Source organism: Paramormyrops kingsleyae, chromosome 8 (genome assembly GCF_048594095.1).
Source record: "Paramormyrops kingsleyae isolate MSU_618 chromosome 8, PKINGS_0.4, whole genome shotgun sequence".
Classification (NCBI taxonomy): domain Eukaryota; kingdom Metazoa; phylum Chordata; class Actinopteri; order Osteoglossiformes; family Mormyridae; genus Paramormyrops; species Paramormyrops kingsleyae.
In genome coordinates, this window is record NC_132804.1 from 28,518,054 (window position 1) to 28,541,789 (window position 23,736).

Sequence of the window (23,736 nt, forward strand, 5' to 3'; positions counted from 1 at the left end):
CACAATACAGTATTTACTTATTTGCTTTAGCTTTTAGTAGATGCATGGCCAAATCCAGGCCTCCTTCACTTATTATGCTATATATATCCCTCTTGGGAGTGTCAGCTGTGACATTTTGCACTTCGTTAACAAATGTTCCTGTCATTTACCAAACCCCAAATTTTGGGAGAAGCCCAATGCCCTCCTAAAATGTCAACCTTATGTCTCTGGTAAACCAATCAGTCTCTTGTGGGAAACTGAAATATTAGAACTCCCTCTAGTGGCTGAATGTCAATGATTACTAGTTACATTTTTTTTTCAAAATAAGCAAACAAATAATTTAAATTCAAAAATCATGTCATTAAAAAAATGACTAGCTTCCTGCCTGTTTACAATCACCAAAAAAAAACCTGCATTTGATCAACATTTTGATCAAAACTGCATTTGATCAACCCAGGCCTGGGTTTAACTGAGATTGTGACTAGTTGTCACCTGACTTCCTGGAGCTTAGATGACAGAGACCCCATCTCCTCTTGCATCCTACTTTTTTTTGTGCATGCATCATATAGACTACATCAGGCAGGCAGCCAGGCAGCTAGCTAGGCCAGACAGAGAGGCAGGCAGACAGGCAAACAGACAGACAGGCAGACAGAGAGGCAGGCAGACAGACAGGCAGGCAGACAGAGAGGCAGACAGACAGACAGGCAGGCAGACAGAGAGGCAGGCAGAGAGGCAGGCAGACAGACAGGCAGGCAGACAGAGATGCAGGCAGACAGACAGGCAGACAGAGAGGCAGGCAGGCAGGCAGAGAGGCAGGCAGACAGACAGGCAGACAGACTTTATTCATTCTTGGAGGAAAATTCAGGAAAAATTATGCCATTCACTCTACAAAGCAGAAAGCTTGTTATCTACATTTTTAGATCTCTGTAACTTTTTCATATTTTAATAATATAAATTAATTTAACTTAAACTGCCACCTCATCAGGATGTCTGGCTGTAAATTGAGGGCTACTGACCCTGCTGGTCTTAGATCCTGGGAGACCAAACAGCAGAACTGGATATATTAACACTGATAGTGTTTACGTGAGTCCAGCAAGACATAAATAAACATTCAGAGTGCTATTTTTAACACTGCTGATTTTGCTGCATCGACACGCCTAAGATGGCCCCTTGGCGCACTGTATTAAAAAAGATACCACTGTATTAAAAAAATTATGGAAAAGAGATTATTGTTTTGCTCCTAGCAGACCAAACCATTCTTCTAGGAGATTTTTCTTTAATCAAAGAAATGTACTGTGGGCATTTTGTTAGTGTTATACCCAACAACTAAAGTTTATTTTTATATGATTTATTTATTTAAATTAGATTTCAGTTCGTAGTTTAATCAATCTGTCATCTCTTTCATGTTCTGAAACTGTTCAAGGACAATTCTAAGGGACACGAAAGCAAAAAGTTATCGATATCGTTTTATATACAGTGGTACCTGAGAACTCGAACTTAATCCGTTCAGAACTCGGGTTCAAATCCTAAAAAGTTCGAGTTCTGATCGAATTTTCCCCATAAAAAATAATGGAAAACCAATTAATTGGGGCCCCAAAAAAATTACACCTATATATGTTTTTTTTTTTTTTTTTTTTTTTTTTTTAGCACTTAAACACAAAATGAACGGGATAAAACAAGAAGAGCATATAATGTACTAAACAAATCTAAGCACATTTATCAAAACAGTATTTTGTAAAGTAAGAAAATAAATGTATCCAAACAATGTGTAAAGTTAAAAAAAAACAATGTGTCCTGCCCCGATCGTCCGCTCTTTCCGTGTGCCAGGCCCCCTCGTTAACCCCATGTGGAATCCCCGTGTGATCAGCTGTTTCTGGTTGTTGTCATTAGTCCTCTGTATTTAGTCCGCGTTTCAGTTTGTTTCCCCAGTCCGGTCATTGTATTGTCCGTCTGCGTTTTGCCTGCCTTACCTGTAATTAAACCCCATATTCCCCGATACCCTGACGTCTGCGCCTTTGTCTCCATTCCGTCCCCGCTCGGCATGACAATATCATTATAATTAAGCGTATTAATAGTTTATTATTAATGATATTAAAATAATTAATAAGAAATCTTTATTTTTAAATGTATTATATTATAATAAGTATTGTTACTGTTTATCATTGTCTAAATGTATTTTTACTGTCAAAATATATGTATTCAGCTAGTGTAAACATGCACGATGCTATCACAGCGAATGCGAGGCTGACACTGAAGCGTCACCATTTGTTTCCGCTGAAAGACGTGCTGCATGACTCATTTCCTCATGCATACATGTTATTTTAGGTCGGCGTTCATGGTTTGACTTCTGAGATTCAGATCGAGTTTTAGGTCTTTTTTTTGAACTGGTTGGTTCGACTTTTAAGAAATTCGAGTTCTAATGAGTTCGAGTACTGAGATACCACTGTATTAAAAAAAATTATCACGATAAAATATTTTTCCATATTGGCCAACCCTACCCCTTACAACCCCACTTCAAAAAATCCAGACTATTTTTGATTTAGAATCAGCTGCCCGAGGCAGTAAAAACATCTTTTCAACATTAATATGGCATTATCTGGTTCTTGAATTGTGTTTGTATACTTTAGTCACATCATGACTGCTTGCTCATGATTTAATGTAGATATTATGGATGTCCTTGTATTTCCTGCTGTCTTTTGTGAATGTCTATTTGTTATTGTTCTCTTCCACAGATGCTGTTTTACATAACTGTCCAGGGGCCAAAATATTGAAGTTAGTGAAAAAGAAGCATGGACAAACAGGAGCAAGTTCAATAGGATTACAGACTGTTCTTCATTTCTTGATTTCTTCACATGTTCTGCAATTTGTTTTAATAAGTTAAGAAACAAGATGGACTTTTAAATAGGATAACAGACTGTTCTTTTGGGTCCTTTTTTCTTTTCTTTCCTTGTTCTGAGCCTCTAGCTCATATTTAAAGTTTGACGGCTGATCGCCAAATAATAAGTCTGACAGCATGGCTTTGAAATACTGTATTTTATAACCATTATGCATAGATGGAAAATAATTTTGTATGTTTCAGAACAGAATTAAAGTATTTTCTTAATTGATTAACCATTTCTCTGTGGTAATATATGGTAATATATTCATTTTAATTGTGTACATGTATTGCACATACTGTACATGTCCCCATATAAATGTGAAATGTGAAATGACAAACACACACACACACACACACACACACACACTTCATTCATCATCATATTACATCACAAATGTGTGTACATATTAGGGGTGTGCAAAGCAGCCGGTATTTGTATCTGTATTTGTATTTGTTGAGGGGGGAAAAGTATTTGTATTTGTATTCGTATTGGAGTAAAATTCAAAATAGGCGTAAAAATCCAGTTTTTTTGCGTTGCACTTCTAATTTACGTTATAGTGTAAGTATTCTTTAATTATAATTATGGATATGCAGTAGACAGAGTAACTTAAACGTACCATATAACTCCTACAAGTGTTCTTATGTTCTTATGTTCTTATGTTCTTATGTTCTTAAGTGCATACAATTCGACACAACTACACAAGCATTGTTTTAACCTTTTTAACCAAACGTTAACGTTACTCTGTCAACAGCCTATTGTCTAAATTACCGAGCTAACAGAGCGAACATGAGAACACCTGACTGCAGACGTCAATAATGCAGCGTAATGGAATAATCTCCCGATCAAACTCCGCTTCCCGAAAGTTATAAACTGCCTCCGGAACCCAGTTAAGGTACAAAAATCTATTCAACAAAAACAGTGATACAGTTAAGTCTGTTTTTCGCTCAGCCGAGCCTTCTCTGTTGCTCTGTGGAGCAGCCTGTGTCAGTCACCTCTTTTACTCCCCCCCGACTCCTGAACTCACTCACTCACTCACTCACTCACTCATCCGGGCATGCTCTGCGGTCTCAAGAGGAAACGCAGCTTTTTAATATAAAGTTTTTCTTGTTCCCGAATACAAATATTTTTTAAAGTATTTGTTCGAAATAAGTATTCGTAAAAAACACATTATTTGTGCCTTTCCGAATACCGTATTCGGGTTCGGCTCCACCCCTAGTACATATATAATATTTTGCCACATTCATATTCATATACCATACATGAAAACCAGCAATAACTTATGTATACTGTAATATATTGTATATTTACGAGTATAAATAAAATTATATACACTACCATTCAAAAGTTTGGGGTCACTTAGAAATTGCCCATGGAATAATTGTCATTTCTCTGAACAAGAAAATACTGATGAGTTTCAAAAGTTTCTTGTTTCTGGCCATTTGATGCCTTTAATCAAACCCACAACTGCTGATGCTCCAGATACTCATGTATGCTCAGTGACAAAAAAAGTTAAACACCCAGAAGTAATGGTCCGATTTGAATGTAATTTGGTACACATGCAGACCAGCAGTGGATATGTAAATGATTCGATTTGCAAAGAGCTGGCATGTCTAGTCACCAGACACAGAGTATGTCTCGTAGATGCATTACACAGTATTACCAGCTCTTGATGTTGAGTTTGATAGGGGTCACATTTTGGGTTTGCATGAGGTCAGGTGGTCGTATTGTGCAATTGCCCGGCCTGTGGGGAATGCAGACATCACAGTCACCCGATGTTGGAACCAATGGGCATGTGAGGGCACCCACACTCGTCGCCCAAGACAGACCACGCCAAGAGAGGATCGTTGTAATGTGCGCCAAGCATTACAGAACCCCGTGACATCTGTGCCTGCCATCTGGACACAGGTATTGGACTCTCTACAACACTCTGTGTCATCCTGCACCATGTCTCGATGACTGGCATCAGCTGGACTATGGATTCACCGTCCCATGCGAAGGCTGCTGTTAACACCAGCGCAGAGACGGTTGCGTTTCAAGTCCTGCCATAACCGGGAGGCATGGACTGATGACGAGTGGCATCGTACCATGTTCAGCGATGAATCTCAGTTCTGTATTACCATGGATGACCATCGTGTGGCAGCGCCGAAGGGGAGAGGACCAATCCTGCCAATGCTGTGGAGAGGCGCACCGGTGTTAATCCTGGCATCATGGTGTGGGAAGCCATAGGGTATGACTTCAAGTCATCTCTGGTAGTGATTTGGGGAACCCTAAAAGCACAGCGCTTCATCAGTGACATCCTGGTACAGTATTTCAACAAGACAACGCCCATCCACACACTATGGACCTATGTGTGTCTATGGACCGCCTGCGTCATGTTGAGGTCCTCCAGTGGCCAGCCAGGACTCTCGATCTTTCCCCAATCTAACATTGGGGTATCAGCTTGAACATCAACTCAGACCCAGTGCCAGTCTGCAGGATCTCAAGGGCCAGTTACAATAGCTATGGGCCGACATGCCACAGGAGAGGATACAACGGCTGTACTCTCTTCCACACCGTATTGCCGCATATATTCAGGCCTGGGGGGGTGCCACACCATACTGATATGGGACCAGCAGTGTGCCCATACTGCCAACTCTGTTATCCATTTGACCTGATATTGTAATTAACTTAACCTTTTTTGTCACTGAGTATAATATAAAAAAGGCCAGTTTTATTGCTTCTTTAACTACCACAACAGTTTACAGCTGTGCTAATATAATTTCAAAAGGGATTTCTAATGATAAGATTTGCCTTTTAAAATGATAAACTATGCCAATGTAGATATTACATAAAAATCAGCCATTTCCAGCTTCAACAGTCATTTACAACATTAACAATGTCTGCGTTGTATTTCTGTTTAACCGATTTTATTTTAATGGACAAAAAAATTGCTTTTCTTTGGGAAACAAGGAAACTTCTAAGTGACCCCAAACCTTTGAACAGTAGTGAATATTGCAAATATATCATGCATATATTAGTTAAGCTATTAGTTAAGCAACCCAAATGGCTTCCTCTCGTTTGTAAATTTCTTATGTTCTTATATACAATTAAGGGAATATATATTTTTATATGTATTGATCTATATACACTACTGTATATTGACAAAAGTATTTGGACACCTGCCTTCACACACACATAAACTTTAATGGCATCCCATTCTTAATACAAAGGCTTTAATATGGAGTTGGCCCACCCTTTGCAACTATAACAACTTCAACTCATCTGGGAAGGCTGTCCACAAGGTTTAGGAGTGTGTTTATGAGAATTTTTGACCATTCTTCTAGGAGAGCATTTGTAAGGATGAGAAGGCCTGGCACGCAATCTCTGCTGTAATTCATCCCAAAGGTGTTCTGTTGGGTTGAGGTCAAGGCTCTGTACAGGCCAGACAAGTCCTTCCACACCAGACTCACTCATCCATGTCCTTATGGACCTTGGTGTTCAGTCATGCTAGAACAGGAAGGGGCCATCCCCAAACTCTTCCCACAAAGTTGGGAGCATGAAATTATCCAAAATGGCTGCAGCATTAAGAGTTCCTCTCACTGGAACTAAGGGGCCAAGCCCAATCCCTGAAAAACAACCCCACACCATAATCCCCCCTCCACCAAACTTTACACTTGGCACAATGAAGTCAGGCAAGTACCACCAAACCCAGACTCATCCATCGGATTGCCAGACAGAGAAACGTGATTTGTCACTCCAGAGAACACGTCTCCACTGCTTTAGAGTCCAGTGGTGGCGTACTTTACAGTACATCACTGCATCCGATGCTTTGCATTGCACTTGGTGATGTAAGTATTGGTTTTCACAAAGTCTGTTGCCTCAGTTTTTATGATGATAATTTGCATATACTGTACTCCAGAACGGTATGAAGAGTGATCAGATGCAAAGTCCGTCTTTACGATGAGAATTAACTTAATCCCAAAAATCCCATTTCCACTGCATTTCTGCCCTGCCAGAAAAGGACCTGCTGACATCATTTCAGTGACTCTCTTGTTAACCGAGGTAAGAGTGTTGATGAGGACAAGACTGGAGATCACTCTGTCATGCTGACTGAGTTAGAATAGCAGACTGGATGCTTTATAAGGAGGTGGTGCTTGAAATCATTGTTCTTCCTCTGTTAACCATGCTTACCTGTAAGGAAACATGTGCAGTCATCACTGCTTTACACAATAAAGGCTTCACAAGCAAGAATATTGCTGCACCTAAATCAACCATTTATCGGATCATCAAGAACTTCAATGAGAGAGGTTCAATTGTTGTGAAGAAGGCTTCAGGGCGCCCAAAAAACTACAATCGGTGCTACCATCGGCCCTGTGTCATGCCAACACTAAAGCATCCTAAGACCATTCATGTGTGGGGTTGCTTCTCAGCCAAGGGAGTGGGCTCACTCATACACAGCCATGAATACAGAATGTTACCAAAACATCCTCCGAGAGAAACTTCTCCCAGCCATCCAAGAACAGTTTGGTGATGAACAATGCCTTTTCCAGCATGATGGAGCACCGTGTTATAAGGCAAAAGTGATAACTAAGTGGCCTGGAGAACAAAACATCAACATTATAGGTCCATGGCCAGGCAACTCCCCAGACCTTAATCCCATTGAGAACTTGTGGTCAATCTTCAAGAGGTGGGTAGACAAACAAAAACCCACAAATTCCAGAAGTTGATTGACAGCATACCAGGGCGAATTGCAGAGGTCTTGTAAGAGAAGGGTCAACACTGCAAATATTGACTCTTTGCATAAACTTAATGTAATTGTCAATAAAAGCCTTTGATCCTTAATTGCCCCTCGGGGATAAATAAAATTGAATTTGACACTTATGAAATGCTTGTAATTATATTTCAGTATACAATAGAAACATCTTAAAAAAGATCTACAAACACTGAAACAGCAAACTTTGTCAAAACCAATACTTGTGTCATTCTTAAAACTTTTGCCTATGACTGTATGTCTCAGTCCTGGATTATACCGGCATTCTGTCCCTATCTTTGCACCCTCTGCTGCCTGGTATAGGATACCTGTAGCCCTGACTTAGTGGTTGGATGATGGAGACATGCGTGGATGGATATAGGGGTGAATTATTCAATTAATATAATCCAAAAACAAAAGCAATACAGCAAGGACAAAGAATCATATGAAAGAACTGCATTAGTCACATAACATTGCATAATCATTTTAAAACAAACAAAAAACATGAAGCAGATAAACACTTTCAGATAAACTGCATCCTGTAGATCTGCTGAAAAACACAATCCTTTATCTAATAGTTTATATTACATTTTAAAGAAGTTTTAGCGTTAAAGGTCACTTACTTTTCTGCATGATTTTCCTCTAAACCCAACCTCTAAGTGACCCAAGCTTCCACACTGCCGAATATCAAAGTAGATTTGATACAAATTCCCAATAACATCACAACACAGTGACAGCGATGCTTTGACAGCCAAGCTGATCATGCAGCTATATTTATATTTTGTCCTAATAAGAACATACAGCTATGGGTAAGATATCAGGTGTTACATTTTATGGGGTATATGACCTGATCCCACTTTGTCACATGTGTAATCACTCCAGAATTTTTAATATTCCCCTGTCATCAATTGTCAGTATCATATCACCACTCTGAAGGAAAACTGTTTCACTAGATTATAAATCCTACAACTGGATTGTATAATCAGATCCCTCGTTGCCATATATACTCTTCAGAAAAAAATAAGGTTATGCTGCCTCACCATGTTTCCCATCTGGTTTATCGAAAGTAAGGCAATGCTATTGTTGACGTAATCCTTAAAGACTGAATTTAAGAGTTAGATCTTAGCAAAGCAATGTATAACTTGCCATTATTCGGACTCTACATATTGAATGCTAATTTTAAATATCTTAATAGTATTATTAATAGTAGTTTGACGGTAACAGTGATATTTATATTGACTTATATGGCTGACATGTTTCTCTAAAGCTCTAGCTTGCAAGTCAGTGAAAATAACGAGTGCTGACAGCTATAAACAAACAGCATCAATGCAGGGACTTTGACACAAGCAATAACTAATAACTGCAATATGTCTCATACACACTATGTCTTATGAGAGAAACAGATTAAACCTGAGATTAAAATATATATATACATTAAAGGTGTGCAAAACATGTCAAAACTGGATGAATTTGTGAGTTCCTGCACATTTTCTGATGTGATGATAAAGGAAAAATATAAATGAAAGTGTTTATAAGGCATAGGAAGCACAATTTAAATTACTTAGATTCCACAACCTCTGTTGTGGTGTGACAAACCTATTCTTCATTATTCAACATGTTTATTCACCAAATTAAAGACTGGTGTGAAAGCTGCGATGTTTTATTGCTTTATCTACATAATTACTTTGACATTTTTAAAATTTCATGCCTGTGCAATTAATACAGGCAGGAAATGTCTTATAAAATGTAGAACGCTGAACAGTTGTGCAGTAACCCTGCAATGGCATGTGACATTAGGCACTCTGCTCTGCCTGTGCCAAAGCTGTTAATATGATGGCTCAGAATCAAGAGAACACATGTAGAACTGTAAAGTACAAGATACTATAATAGTTATATTATTATTGCAAAAAAATATTATCAGGAATAGTTAAATGAGCAAACAAAACTTCTTTAATAATGATAACAATTTACTAAGAGAAACTGTAAAAGAATCAGAAACACAGTTATTATTTAATCCATATATAATCTACTAACAGTTTTATCAAATGCACAATTCAAAACAGGTGATTTCTTTATTTTAAAAAATCCTTATGTTTAAGAGCTAAAAATAATTTCTCTTCTCTTCGTACAGCAGTAAGGATAGCAGTTAGTGTGTCAAAGCACATGACCAAATACAGCAGGAACCTTTTGCTGAGCAACCACTCATGTCACTATAAAAGCAGCAGCTCCAGAATCTTCTCTGAACTGTTAGGCATCCAGCACAGGTGAGTGAATCTTAATGTGATGCTGCATCCAATCCAATCCTAAATTTGGGCCAGAGCACAGTTATGCTTTTTTTTTTTTAAATCGGATTCTTAGTAAAAGCCCTAAATTGATTGGTATGGGTAGCTCTCTTAATAAGTAAATGATGCCATCCTTCTGTAAAATGCAATACTACTAATGCTAGCTGTGATAAGAAAATTACCAATAATATATTTCAGATTCCAGCCTAGATTCTACTCTTCTGTGTTGTCATCCAAGGAGGTAAATAACAGCTTTATTAACAGCCGTGATAAAAAGGAAGAGAACAGTACAGCATGTGGCAAATCAGACACCAACTGAAAATCCTTATTTTTTTATTTCTAAAAACACATTCTCTAGTTATAGAAACCTGCAAGTCAAAATAGTATCAAAGTAGTATCAAAAACTACAAGAAGTAGCTGAAAACAAAATAAAGACATATGGGAATTCAGACCTAAAAGACTTCGATAGGAAGGGTAAGACTAAATATTTTGTCGATTGATGAGAGGGAAAACATTCTTTAAGTTACAAATGGGTTTTACAGAAAGGATTTAGTTGAACATGACCATGCATTAGATAAGCAGGTAAAGAAAATAGATTTCAACCAGTAGTCATCTATTAAATATTAGTCTTAAAAATATATATAAATAAATCAATTTAGTAAGTATAACTATGCTGAAGCCTACTGTCAAATATCCATTTCAAACTGCCAAACATAATCATCGACTATACAGCTAAAGCACTGAAGTTTTTTAATCTGTACTAACTTCGACCATCTTCTTCTGCAGTAAACCGCCATCATGGGGGATGGAGAAATGGAGTGTTTTGGCCCGGCGGCCATTTACCTCCGGAAGCCAGAGAAAGAGAGGATTGAAGCCCAGAACAAACCCTTTGATGCCAAAACGGCCTATTTTGTGGCTGAACCGAAGGAGATGTACCTCAAAGGGGTTCTTCAAAGTAGAGAGGGGGGTAAAGCCACTGTTAAGACTTTGTGTGGGCAAGTAAGTACAACTGTGTACCTAACAGATTAATTACAGATCATTAGAACAAAATTATTAGGCTTTTCATTTTAAAATATGTCCTACTTGAGGTATGGGAATCACTACCAGTTTTGCATATAAAGCAATTCATGCATTCATTTTTATTTTAAAGGTCTTTTTTGTGACTTTTTTGTGTCACTGCCAGTTTTGCACATGGAACCATTTAATGTAATAAGTTTTACTGTAAGCTATGTCTTTTTTTAAGTTACTTTGCCTACATCTCTGGACAGATCTCTGTGTCTTCTTAAACCAGACCATTACAGTTAAGGAGGATGACATTCACGCCATGAACCCTCCAAAGTACGATAAAATGGAGGACATGGCCATGATGACCCACCTCAATGAGCCCGCTGTGCTGTTCAACCTCAAAGAGCGTTACGCAGCATGGATGATCTATGTAGGTTTTTACATTAAATCTGTTTTATGCGTCCTTTCATATAAAAAAGTACATGTATGAATAAATGTTTACTTTCTGTATTACAGACCTACTCCGGGCTGTTCTGTGTCACTGTGAACCCCTACAAGTGGCTCCCAGTGTACGATGCTGTTGTTGTGGCCGGCTACAGGGGCAAGAAGAGAATTGAAGCTCCTCCCCATATCTTCTCCATCTCTGACAATGCCTTTCAGTTCATGCACACAGGTATGAATAACCCAAAATGAGAATCTAATGATTTTTAGTACAATAAGCAGTCATTCGACATTGGACATTTTACATGAACAGATTTGCCAGTAATGCAATGTGTTTATTTAGGGGTGAAAACTATGCATGGTTACAAAACATAAAACAACACATTTCCTTATCATTCTTACAGATCGTGAGAACCAGTCAGTCTTGATTACGTAAGTATCTCAGTGCTATCTAACCTTTACAAAAAAAGACCAGCTTGAAAACCAAAACGCGCATTACACCTGAGACTATTTCCCATACTCACCCATAGTGGAGAATCCGGTGCAGGAAAGACTGTGAACACCAAACGTGTCATCCAGTATTTTGCCACAGTCGGCTCTTCAGACAAGAAAAAAGCTGAACCTGTTCCTGGAAAAATGCAGGTGAGGGAGAAAAACAAGGACTATTAATAAGGAACATATATACAGAAGCAAGGGTCTCAATGCTCCAGTGTCTCCTGTAGGGTTCCCTGGAAGATCAAATTGTTGCAGCGAACCCTCTGCTGGAGGCTTATGGTAATGCCAAGACTGTGAGGAATGACAACTCCTCTCGTTTTGTAAGTTATTTAATCTAATTTTTCCTTAAATTTCACTCCCAGAATTAGCTGCAAAATTACTGTTTTAAAGTTCTAATACTTTCATTATATTATAGGGTAAATTCATCAGAATCCATTTTGGGCCAACAGGGAAACTGGCTTCTGCTGATATTGAAACTTGTAAGTTCTCATCTACCAAATGATTTACTTCTATTTAATTCAGCACAGAAAGACAAATCAATATGTTGCAAACTCCTATTGACAGATTTGCTAGAAAAGTCAAGAGTCACTTTCCAGCTGTCAGCTGAGAGAAGCTACCACATCTTCTATCAACTTATGACAGGCCACAAACCAGAGCTGCTTGGTATGTACCGAGTGTCTGGGGTAAACTGGGGTTTTGTATCTGCAGTTTACATCTGCAAATATTTTCTTCATCTTTACAGAGGCACTTCTGATCACCACCAATCCATACGACTACCCCATGATCAGTCAAGGGGAGATTACCGTTAAAAGTATCAATGACGTTGATGAATTTATAGCCACAGATGTGAGTAAATGGTTAATGCACATCATGTTCTTCTAACCACACAGTAACAACAGCAATCTGTCTTAGCAGTATTGGAATTAAATTCATGTTTCTGTTCTGAATTATGCAGACTGCCATTGATATCTTGGGCTTTAATGCTGAGGAGAAAATAGGCATCTACAAACTGACTGGAGCAGTGATACATCATGGGAGCTTGGCGTTCAAGCAGAAGCAGAGAGAGGAGCAGGCAGAACCTGATGGCACTGAGGGTAACTGATATGATAACCTCAACCATACAATAATCTACCCAGAGTTATAGATCATTAACCAAACATGTTATTCATATTTCAGTGGCCGATAAAATCGCCTACCTCATGGGCCTGAACTCAGCTGACATGCTGAAGGCTCTGTGCTACCCCAGAGTGAAGGTCGGGAATGAGTTTGTGACCAAGGGGCAGACTGTACCTCAGGTAAGGAATGCAGCGTTAACATTGTATACATTCACTAAATATGTAATAGGTTTGGAATAATTTGCACTTACTACTGCTACAAACTTGGCACTACAAGAGTTAAATTTCATTTTAATTATATTATTAATATTATATCTCATAGAAACATTCTTCTCTTTATAAACAAGGTTAACAGTGCTACTATGTTAATGTGTAAATCCATATATGAGAGTTTAGAGAAAAAATATATTCTTTTTGCAATGATTAGGTGAACAATTCCGTTAGCGCCCTCTGCAAATCAGTCTACGAGAAAATGTTCTTGTGGATGGTGATTCGCATCAATGAGATGTTGGACACCAAGCAGCAGAGACAGTACTTCATTGGTGTGCTGGATATCGCCGGCTTTGAAATCTTTGATGTGAGTGAATGTTTTCAGTGTTATCTATTATTTACAATAATGACATTCCATTTATTATTATATTATTTATTTGCTTTGTAGAATAATATGTACTGTTTTTCTCATCAGTTCAACACATTGGAGCAGCTGTGCATCAACTTCACCAATGAGAAACTACAACAGTTCTTCAACCATACCATGTTTGTGCTGGAACAAGAGGAGTACAAGAAAGAGGGGATTGATTGGGAGTTCATTGACTTTGGTATGGACTTGGCTGCCTGCATTGAGCTTATTGAGAAGGTTTGTAAAATGGACATTGATGTATGTGAATAACTTCCTCCCTTATCTCATCATTAGGCATCAATAATCTGTTGTGTCTCCAACAGCCAATGGGCATCTTCTCCATCCTTGAAGAGGAGTGCATGTTCCCCAAGGCTACAGACACAAGCTTCAAAAACAAGCTGTATGACCAACATATGGGCAAAAATAACGCCTTCCAGAAGCCCAAACCTGCCAAAGGCAAAGCTGAGGCCCACTTCTCCCTGGTGCACTATGCTGGCACTGTGGATTACAACATCGCCGGCTGGCTGGACAAGAACAAGGATCCTCTGAATGAATCTGTTGTGCAACTCTACCAGAAGTCTGCGCTGAAATTACTGGCCTTTTTGTATGCAACACATGGTGCAGGAGACGGTATTTATAATTTCAGATTTATATATATATATACTGTAGAAAGGATTTAGATAACAGGATCAGGAAGAGTGATAATCATAATTATATATACATCAATAAATTAGATCATGATGAAAAACTTTTTATATGTAAACAGAGGGTGGTGGTGGCAAGAAGGGAGGCAAGAAGAAGGGCGGCTCCTTCCAGACTGTGTCTGCTCTGTTCAGGGTACAGTACATATTGTAATCAGTTACTGTCTGCAATATCTATACATGCCTCCATCTTATGTCAATGACATGCATCCTGTCATCCTACAGGAGAACCTGGGCAAGCTGATGACCAACCTGAGAAGCACTCACCCTCACTTTGTGCGCTGCCTGATTCCAAACGAATCAAAGACACCAGGTTTGACCAGCACTGCACATTACATCAAGTGCATAAACATCAGGATTAAAGGAGTTTCACCAGGTTTATTTAAGAAATAACATACGAGAAGGAGTGTGGTTGTACCCCAATAAATCTCGGCCTGTGGCCTGGTGCCTACGACCAAATCACAGACATGGAATACAACCGCTTGACTTTCAGTATGTTATTGCTTTTATTCAATGGTTCACTTAGTAACATTTAGAAGCGAATAGTAATTAGTCACAACAGATAATACTTTGTTGGATTACATTCCAACACAACACTGGTCACTCGCTCTCAACTACTTTGCATCATTTAAGACTAAATAATGGTTCTTAGATACATCTGTAAAGTGCAGTGATACATCTCATTTGAAATGCTTGAGGACAGGTACTGTATACTTTGGTATACCTTGAAGACAGGTATACTCTGATTACAGCACTCACCTCTTGTCTAATCGGATTTGTTGGCTGGAGCTGTATAATCTGATTTTATGTATAATTCCTTTATTTCCTCCAGGTCTGATGGAGAACTTCCTGGTTATCCATCAGCTGAGGTGTAACGGTGTGCTGGAAGGTATCAGGATCTGCAGAAAGGGTTTTCCCAGCAGAATCATCTACGGTGACTTCAAGCAGAGGTCATTTCACACACTTCTCTTTCATGAATTATTCTATAAACAGAATATCTTTCTTAATTAAATATCATTGGTAAATAGATGCATAACTAATAACAGCTAAACATAAATCACAGATACAAAGTCCTGAATGCCAGTGTGATTCCGGAAGGACAGTTCATTGATAACAAGAAGGCTTCAGAGAAACTCTTGGGTTCAATAGATGTTGACCACACTCAGTACAAGTTTGGCCACACCAAGGTAAAAGGCTGAAGATACCTGTGTCGTGCTATTTCTAACACACATTACAGGATTCATAACCCTGTTATTTACCTAATATCTACTACATCTGTTACCAGGTGTTCTTCAAAGCCGGTCTGTTGGGTCAACTGGAGGAGATGCGAGATGAGAAACTGGCCTCTTTGGTCACCATGACTCAGGCCCTGTGCCGTGGTTTCCTCATGAGACGGGAGTTTGTAAAGATGATGGAGAGGAGGTAAATTTTTAAAGACATTAGAATGTTTGCACCCTGTGTCTCGTGGTTTTCTTCTGGGTACTTTTCCTCTCACAGTTCAAACACATGTAGATAGGAGAGTCTCTAAAATGCCTGCAGTGCGTGACTGTGTATGTGAATTTCCATGTTGACGTGCCCTTGTATGGAGTGGCATCCCATTCTGGGTGTACCTCAGTCATGTGCCCATGCTTACCAGCCTCAAGGATCCCTAGGAAACCTTGGCTGGGAAAAGCCATAAGAAGATGCATAGATGGATGTATATGTAGCAAAATGCTGTATTGAGTAGCATGCAATTTTTAAATTCAGTTTCATTTAATTACTGTGAATTGTTGTCAGTTATTTTAGCAATTATTACAATGTGTCATTTTGAACAACACATGGACAATCTGTACAAATTCGGCAGACTATCTAAGTTCTCTTATGATATTCCTTCAGAGAGTCCATTTACACCATTCAATACAACATTCGTTCATTCATGAATGTGAAACACTGGCCATGGATGAAAGTGTACTTCAAGATCAAGCCACTCCTGAAGAGCGCAGAAGCTGAGAAGGAAATGGCCAACATGAAGGAGGACTTTGAGAAGACCAAAGAAGAGCTGACGAAAGCACTGGCCAAGAAGAAGGAGCTGGAGGAGAAAATGGTTTCCCTGCTGCAGGAGAAGAATGACCTGCTGTTACAAGTGCAGTCGGTATGTAAATAATTTGATTGCAGGATAGAGATATTAAAATACTCAACCAACCATAATGACTGGTAAAAACTGTTTAGTATAGAGGAATTTTGATCTTGCAATTTGAAAAAATGGTTAATTTGTTTTACATTTAGGAAACTGAGAATCTCTCAGACGCAGAGGAGAGGTGTGAGGGACTCATCAAAAGTAAAATCCAGCTTGAAGCAAAACTCAAAGAGACAAATGAGAGGCTGGAGGATGAGGAGGAAATCAATGCTGAGTTGACTGCCAAGAAGAGGAAACTGGAGGATGAATGTTCTGAGCTAAAGAAAGACATAGATGACTTGGAGCTGACCTTGGCTAAAGTGGAGAAGGAGAAACATGCCACAGAAAACAAGGTTAATGTTAAATCATGAAAAATCTTATACATTTTGACTATTTCCTTAACTCTATGTAACCAAGTATGGAATGCTTTCCTCTCAGGTTAAAAACCTTACTGAGGAGATGGCCACTCAAGATGAGAGCATTGCCAAGCTGACCAAGGAAAAGAAAGCCCTCCAAGAGTCACACCAGCAGACCCTGGATGATCTCCAAGCAGAAGAAGACAAAGTCAACACTCTGACCAAAGCCAAGACCAAGCTTGAACAGCAAGTGGATGATGTAAGGAAAATAATCATTGTTTTATGGCTCTAAATACCAAAAAATATGTTTCAGATCAATAACTTGATTTTATCTGTAGCTTGAAGGCTCTTTGGAACAAGAGAAAAAGCTACGCATGGATCTTGAGAGAGCCAAGAGAAAGCTTGAGGGAGACCTGAAACTTGCCCAGGAATCTATAATGGACCTGGAGAATGATAAGCAGCAGTCAGAGGAGAAGATAAAGAAGTAAGAATATTGTTAAAATAAAACTGTGAGAAAACCTCAGTCCCTAGTTTATCCACAAGTTTAAAACTGATACTGAATATTGAGAATGTGTGATTCCTGTCCACAGGAAGGACTTTGAGACTAGCCAGCTTCTGAGCAAAATTGAGGATGAACAGACACTGGGTGCTCAGCTTCAGAAGAAGATTAAAGAGCTGCAGGTAAACTCTTGGTACTTCAAATGAACAATGTGGAGCTATCTAGTACTATGACTTACACACTGTCATGTATTTTAGGCTCGTATTGAGGAGCTGGAGGAAGAGATTGAGGCTGAACGTGCTGCCAGGGCCAAGGTTGAGAAACAGAGGGCTGATCTGTCCAGGGAACTTGAGGAGATCAGTGAGAGGCTTGAGGAAGCTGGTGGTGCAACTGCTGCTCAGATCGAGATGAACAAGAAGCGTGAGGCTGAGTTCCAGAAGCTGCGGCGTGATCTTGAAGAGTCCACCCTGCAGCATGAGGCTACAGCTGCTGCCCTCCGTAAGAAGCAGGCTGACAGTGTAGCAGAGCTGGGAGAACAAATCGACAACCTTCAGCGTGTCAAGCAGAAGCTGGAGAAGGAGAAGAGTGAATACAAAATGGAAATCGATGACCTGAGCAGCAACATGGAGGCTGTTGCAAAATCAAAGGTATGAGGAAATTAAGATGTTTGAGGCGATTAAAGCTGATTTGTGGACATCACACTTCTTTACAAAAAAAAAAATTAAATTCTGACAGGCCAACCTGGAGAAAATGTGCCGCACCCTTGAAGATCAACTAAGTGAACTTAAGTCAAAGAGTGATGAAAATATTCGTCAGTTGAATGATATGAGTGCACAGAGAGCAAGACTCCAGACAGAGAATGGTAAGTAAAATACAGACTACTTTTATGCAATAAATATCAAGAGAAGTGCAACATAATATGATTTTGTTTCACTTCTTTAGGTGAATTTGGTCGTCAGCTTGAGGAGAAAGAAGCTCTTGTTTCCCAGCTGACTAGAGGTAAACAGGCCTACACACAGCAGATTGAGGAGCTCAAGAGGCATGTTGAAGAGGAAGTCAAGGTAACTAGAACTGTAGTTCAAAATATCAACGAGTATGATACATGTTTTCATGTCAATATTGATTTAGAGCAATATCATCTCTATGGTATACATAATATTTTCAAACAGTGGAAGATGAATGTCTTTTTGTGACCCGTTCTCGTTCACTTTGTTCCTCCTTCAAAAACATGCAACAAGAATGAATTGGAGTGTCTGAATTGACTGTATGTCTGACTGAGTGTGCACCTGACAGTGACTGGGTGGTCGGTTCTTGTCACCCACCAATTGCAATGCATATATTATTGATATTACTGATAGTGACAGCCCTAGAAACATAGTCAAACTGTTTTTTCTTTTTTCATTCATAGGCCAAGAATGCTCTGGCCCACGCTGTGCAATCAGCTCGCCATGACTGTGACCTCCTCAGAGAGCAATATGAGGAGGAGCAGGAGGCCAAGGCTGAACTGCAGCGTGGAATGTCCAAGGCTAACAGTGAGGTGGCTCAGTGGAGGACCAAATATGAGACTGATGCCATCCAGCGTACTGAGGAGCTTGAGGAGGCCAAGTAACTACACTGATTCTATATATTCACTTAACTGCATAAATTTATGTAAAGATAATTCCAGTGAAACTAAAATTTCACTCTCCACAGGAAAAAGCTTGCTCAGCGTCTGCAGGATGCAGAGGAATCTATTGAGGCTGTCAATGCCAAATGTGCTTCTCTGGAGAAGACCAAACAGAGACTGCAGGGTGAGGTGGAGGACCTCATGATCGATGTAGAGAGGGCAAACTCTTTGGCTGCTAATCTGGATAAGAAGCAGAGAAACTTTGACAAGGTAAAGAAATATATTGAGAGAATTCCTGGCCAGTTTGCCAGCATAGACATGAAGGAGAAATTTACTTCTAATGCTAACTACCTGCCTTCATCTTGATTTTGTGTTCAATATTTTCTAGGTCCTGGCAGAATGGAAACAGAAGTGTGAGGAAAGTCAGGCAGAGCTGGAAGGGGCTCAGAAAGAGGCTCGTTCTCTCAGTACTGAACTGTTCAAGATGAAGAACTCCTATGAGGAAACTCTGGACCACCTGGAGACCTTGAAGAGAGAGAACAAGAACCTGCAGCGTATGTTTCCATATTGATTCTGATAGATTCAAACTCCATTAATATTACATTCATTATACCCTATTACTAAACAATATTAATTAGATTCATTTCCTTCCATAATAATACCTATTTATTCACTCTTCAGAGGAGATCTCAGACCTGACTGAACAAATCGGTGAGACTGGAAAGACCATCCATGAGCTTGAGAAGGCCAAGAAGACTGTAGAGACAGAAAAGTCAGAAATCCAGACTGCTCTAGAGGAAGCTGAGGTAATTACACCAAGGGGGGGGGGGCAAAAAGGTGTGTGGGGGGGAGTTACACCCATTCCTAGGGCCCCTGGCTGACCAGGTCCCTAAAAATTTTCAAACATAATTGGATTGGTCTGGGTTGGGGGCCCAATACAACACGCTTTATGGGGCACAAAATCTCCAGCAGTACCCTGATCACACCCATAATACAGCAACACCACATAAAATAATGCTGAGATACATTGGGCATTACATGCATCTTTTTATCATTTATTTTCACAGGGTACACTGGAGCATGAGGAGTCTAAGATCCTACGTGTCCAGCTGGAGCTCAACCAGGTCAAGGGTGAAATTGACAGGAAGCTGGCTGAGAAAGATGAGGAGATGGAGCAGATCAAGAGGAACAGCCAGAGGGTCATTGATTCCATGCAGACCACTTTGGATGCAGAAGTCAGGAGCAGAAATGATGCTCTGAGGGTCAAGAAGAAGATGGAGGGAGACCTCAATGAAATGGAGATTCAGCTCAGCCATGCCAACCGTCAGGCTGCTGAGGCCCAGAAACAACTGAGAAATGTCCAGGGACAGCTTAAGGTATGTATACAGTTATCCTGACAATAAAAGGGGAGAGTGTATCTCTGAATAAGAAGATAATGGAAGATGTGTTATCCTACAGGATGCCCAACTGCATCTTGATGAAGCAGTCAGGGGACAGGAGGACATGAAGGAGCAGGTTGCCATGGTGGAGCGCAGGAACACTCTGATGCTGGCTGAGACAGAGGAGCTGAGGGCTGCTCTGGAGCAGACAGAGAGAGGCCGCAAAGTGGCCGAGCAGGAGCTGGTTGATGCCAGTGAGCGTGTTGGACTGCTGCACTCCCAGGTATGTTTGAAACGTCAAAAGTTATGCATGATCTCCTGCTCCATTGCTCCAATTGAATGTATTTGTTATAATAATGAAAATACATCAATGCAGGGTTCCCCCAATTCTGGCAGAATAATTTTCCATGACTTTTCCTAAACTTTTCCAGTACCATAAGAAAATTTTCCAAAACCCACAACTTTGCTTTGATGATCATGCAGTTTCAGATAATAATATTTCAATTTCCGGTATAATAATAGTCAATCTGCTTACCAAATAAACACAGATGGTGGACAACCTTCACCAATGTGCAAATAATTCAATTATTAAGAAAATATTAAAATAATTATACATACCTTATGATTGGTAGAGGCAAATGGAGTCAAAGACAGGAAACTGTGATCAATAAAATTCAAATACGTGCAAAAAAATAAATAAATAAAACAATAAAAACTGGATTAGTGAGCAAAAAAGCAGCGATCTGAAATACACGAAATCTGTGCGGAAACGGATGTTTACCAAGGTAGTTAACTACTGACTTCCAGTCACATATTTCCGTTAATGCATATGCATATATATTAACGAAGCGGGAAACAAAAATGAACAAGGCTAGTTTCCAAAACTTTTCCTCTCTATCCAACAATTCCAAAACTTATCCAGGGCCTGGAAAAATTATTTCAAAATTCCAAAATTTTTCTAGGTTTTCCATGACCCGTCAATGTCTTTCAGAATACCAGCCTGATTAACACCAAGAAGAAGCTTGAAGGTGACCTTGTTCAGGTCCAGGGTGAGGTGGACGATGCCATTCAGGAAGCCAGAAATGCAGAGGAGAAGGCCAAGAAGGCCATTACTGATGTGAGTCACGTATTAAAACAAAAATTACTTTGAGATCGTAAAACAGTAGAATATCCAGGACCAACATCATTCGTATAAACAAAAATTGCGAATGAACCTTTCAGGCTGCCATGATGGCAGAGGAGCTGAAGAAGGAGCAGGACACCAGCGCCCACCTGGAGAGGATGAAGAAGAACCTCGAGGTCACAGTGAAGGACCTGCAGCACCGTCTGGATGAAGCTGAGAGCCTGGCCATGAAGGGTGGAAAGAAACAGCTCCAGAAACTGGAAGCCAGGGTGAGCAGTACAACTGATAAACTGTGTTTATGAGAAGGCTACTAATCTCTTATCATTTGGTAACTTTAAAGTGAAAAAAATGGATGGACTTACATTATCCATATTTTGCATATTATTAGCATATTACTGCCTTACCATTTGACAAATGTTTGAGAAAGCCACAGGAAAAAAAATCTAAATTTTTACATTTAAGGTACGCGAGCTGGAATCTGAGGTTGAAGCTGAACAGAGACGTGGAGCCGATGCTGTCAAAGGTGTCCGAAAATACGAGAGGAGGGTCAAGGAGCTTACCTACCAGGTAGATTTTACAAAATGTTTCAATAAATGTTTATGTTAATGTTTACAGAAACATGGCAAAAATTAAAGTGAGGACTGCAGGTATCTAATAATCTATACTTACTGTAGACTGAGGAGGACAAGAAGAATGTGAACAGACTGCAGGATCTGGTGGACAAGCTGCAGCTGAAAGTGAAGTCCTACAAGAGACAGGCTGAGGAAGCTGTAAGTATCATTTCCTATATACAGTAAGATTCTAATTTCCTAATTCCAGAGATGAGCCATAACATGATTTCCACACAATTTGCATTAAACTCATTCTGACCATTGTCAAGCCCTGCCAAGCTGATCCTTCTGTTTTGAGCCACGTCTATTCCGCATCTGTCTTACTTCTCATTTCTACCCTACTGTGATTCACTACAACTGTCTCTCGTTGTGCTCCCTTGTTAGTCACTGTTATAAGTGCCTCCCAGTCCTGTGCTCCCCAAGCCTGACATTGACGTTTCTATCTCTGTTAGTTTAGTTTAGTTGTGAGTCCCAGTTTTGAGCTTCCCTGTCTTTTCCTGTCTTTTGATTTAGACTAAACCCATCTTGTTTTTGCCCTGATCCCTATTCCTGTGTCCTTTGTCCCGTCCGACACAACACTGATTATCTGATGAAATATTATGACTGTATGAACTGCATATTGAAGCAAGAGATTATCTTTAAAATGTTTTACATTTTGAGTCTTTAAAGAGTAGAATTTATTTATATCTTCAACAGTTCCAATTTCTAATATTTCCCAAAAATTCTTTACCTATAAAAAATTAAGAATATGGTCCAGATAATGGTGAAATTCTCAACATGAATTATCTGTAAATCGATCTATGAAAATGCCAACTTGAACTGATGAGGTCTTTGATTGCTGCACAGGAGGAGCAGGCCAACACTCACCTGTCCAGGTTCAGGAAGGTGCAGCATGAGATGGAGGAAGCCCAGGAGCGTGCCGACATCGCTGAGTCTCAGGTCAACAAGCTGAGAGTCAAGAGCCGTGAAGCTGGAAAGGTATAATAAGCTCCAGTCATGCCTATCACACTGCACCCAATGGTTAATGATGTCAGGTAAAAGGCAGCGTACGTCCGGGATGGATATCCGTCTGCCACACTGACTATCAGCAATTTAGAGACATCAATCCACCTAATGACTGGACCCACAGACACTGGGAGGACCTATAAACTTCATACACACAGTGAGGGGAGGGATTTAAACCCTGGAGGCGGGAGGCTACAGTGCTCATGGACTGTGCTAACTCCACATACTCTATATCATTATAATACTGAATATATTAGAGAGGTATTTACCAGAGATTTTTAACTTTTACTGCATAATAAATTGTGTTACTATAACTGTGAAAGCAAATATAAAGAATCGAAAGCATTCTAACTGGTTTTCTTATTTCTTTTAAGGGCAAGGAGGCCGAATGAGGGATGAAAACAACATGAGACAAAGTAACGAGAAACCATATAATATGACTTTCTTGTGAATTGTCCTTCTGCAAAAAATTGTCAATAAAGTTACTTATTCATGTCTGCAAAAAACCTGGTAATTTTTTTCATTAATACTGTATGTCTATGCATCAGTTTTATTACACTGAAATCGATCATTAATACTCTACAGATCTTAAAGCACTGTCAGACTATTTTAAAAGCAACTAAAATTTTTATGGCATTGTGTGGCATTAATATGTGTATGACATTAATTTCTCTCCCAAAATTTAACAAAAGACCACATTTCCAATAGCACTAAAACAGGTAAAATGTCATGGAAATGGCTTTTGAATCATACAGAT

General features: G+C 39.6%; 2 protein-coding genes across 3 annotated transcripts in view; one reads left to right on the forward strand and one right to left on the reverse strand.

Moving 5' to 3' along the window:
* The window catches only part of LOC111860019 (myosin heavy chain, fast skeletal muscle-like), a 29,031-nt gene extending 20,346 nt beyond the window's left edge, over positions 1–8,685 (reverse strand). The window contains exon 1 of one of the 2 annotated variants that reach the window (XM_072715603.1): positions 8,211–8,685. In XM_072715603.1, the coding sequence (XP_072571704.1) occupies positions 8,211–8,351 (141 nt within the window). In that variant the 5' untranslated portion in view covers positions 8,352–8,685. The remainder of the gene's footprint in view (positions 1–8,210) is intronic. The other variant, XM_072715604.1, reaches the window with a different exon arrangement.
* A 1,355-nt stretch (positions 8,686–10,040) lies between these two features.
* LOC140592307 (myosin heavy chain, fast skeletal muscle-like) lies at positions 10,041–23,485 on the forward strand. Its single transcript, XM_072715610.1, has 40 exons — positions 10,041–10,110; positions 10,656–10,868; positions 11,161–11,304; positions 11,391–11,547; positions 11,720–11,747; positions 11,846–11,957; positions 12,038–12,130; positions 12,226–12,289; positions 12,375–12,473; positions 12,553–12,656; positions 12,766–12,904; positions 12,987–13,105; positions 13,353–13,502; positions 13,611–13,781; positions 13,868–14,174; positions 14,311–14,381; positions 14,471–14,558; positions 15,078–15,195; positions 15,309–15,432; positions 15,531–15,667; positions 16,121–16,376; positions 16,511–16,753; positions 16,839–17,015; positions 17,095–17,240; positions 17,347–17,437; positions 17,513–17,902; positions 17,991–18,117; positions 18,198–18,316; positions 18,664–18,860; positions 18,948–19,131; positions 19,250–19,415; positions 19,543–19,667; positions 19,929–20,237; positions 20,320–20,523; positions 21,232–21,357; positions 21,462–21,632; positions 21,826–21,930; positions 22,038–22,133; positions 22,821–22,952; positions 23,354–23,485. Exons 2-40 carry the CDS (start codon positions 10,668–10,670, stop codon positions 23,369–23,371), a joined length of 5,808 nt encoding a protein of 1,935 aa, XP_072571711.1. The 5' UTR covers positions 10,041–10,110; positions 10,656–10,667; the 3' UTR covers positions 23,372–23,485.
* Positions 23,486–23,736: the final 251 nt, after the last annotated feature.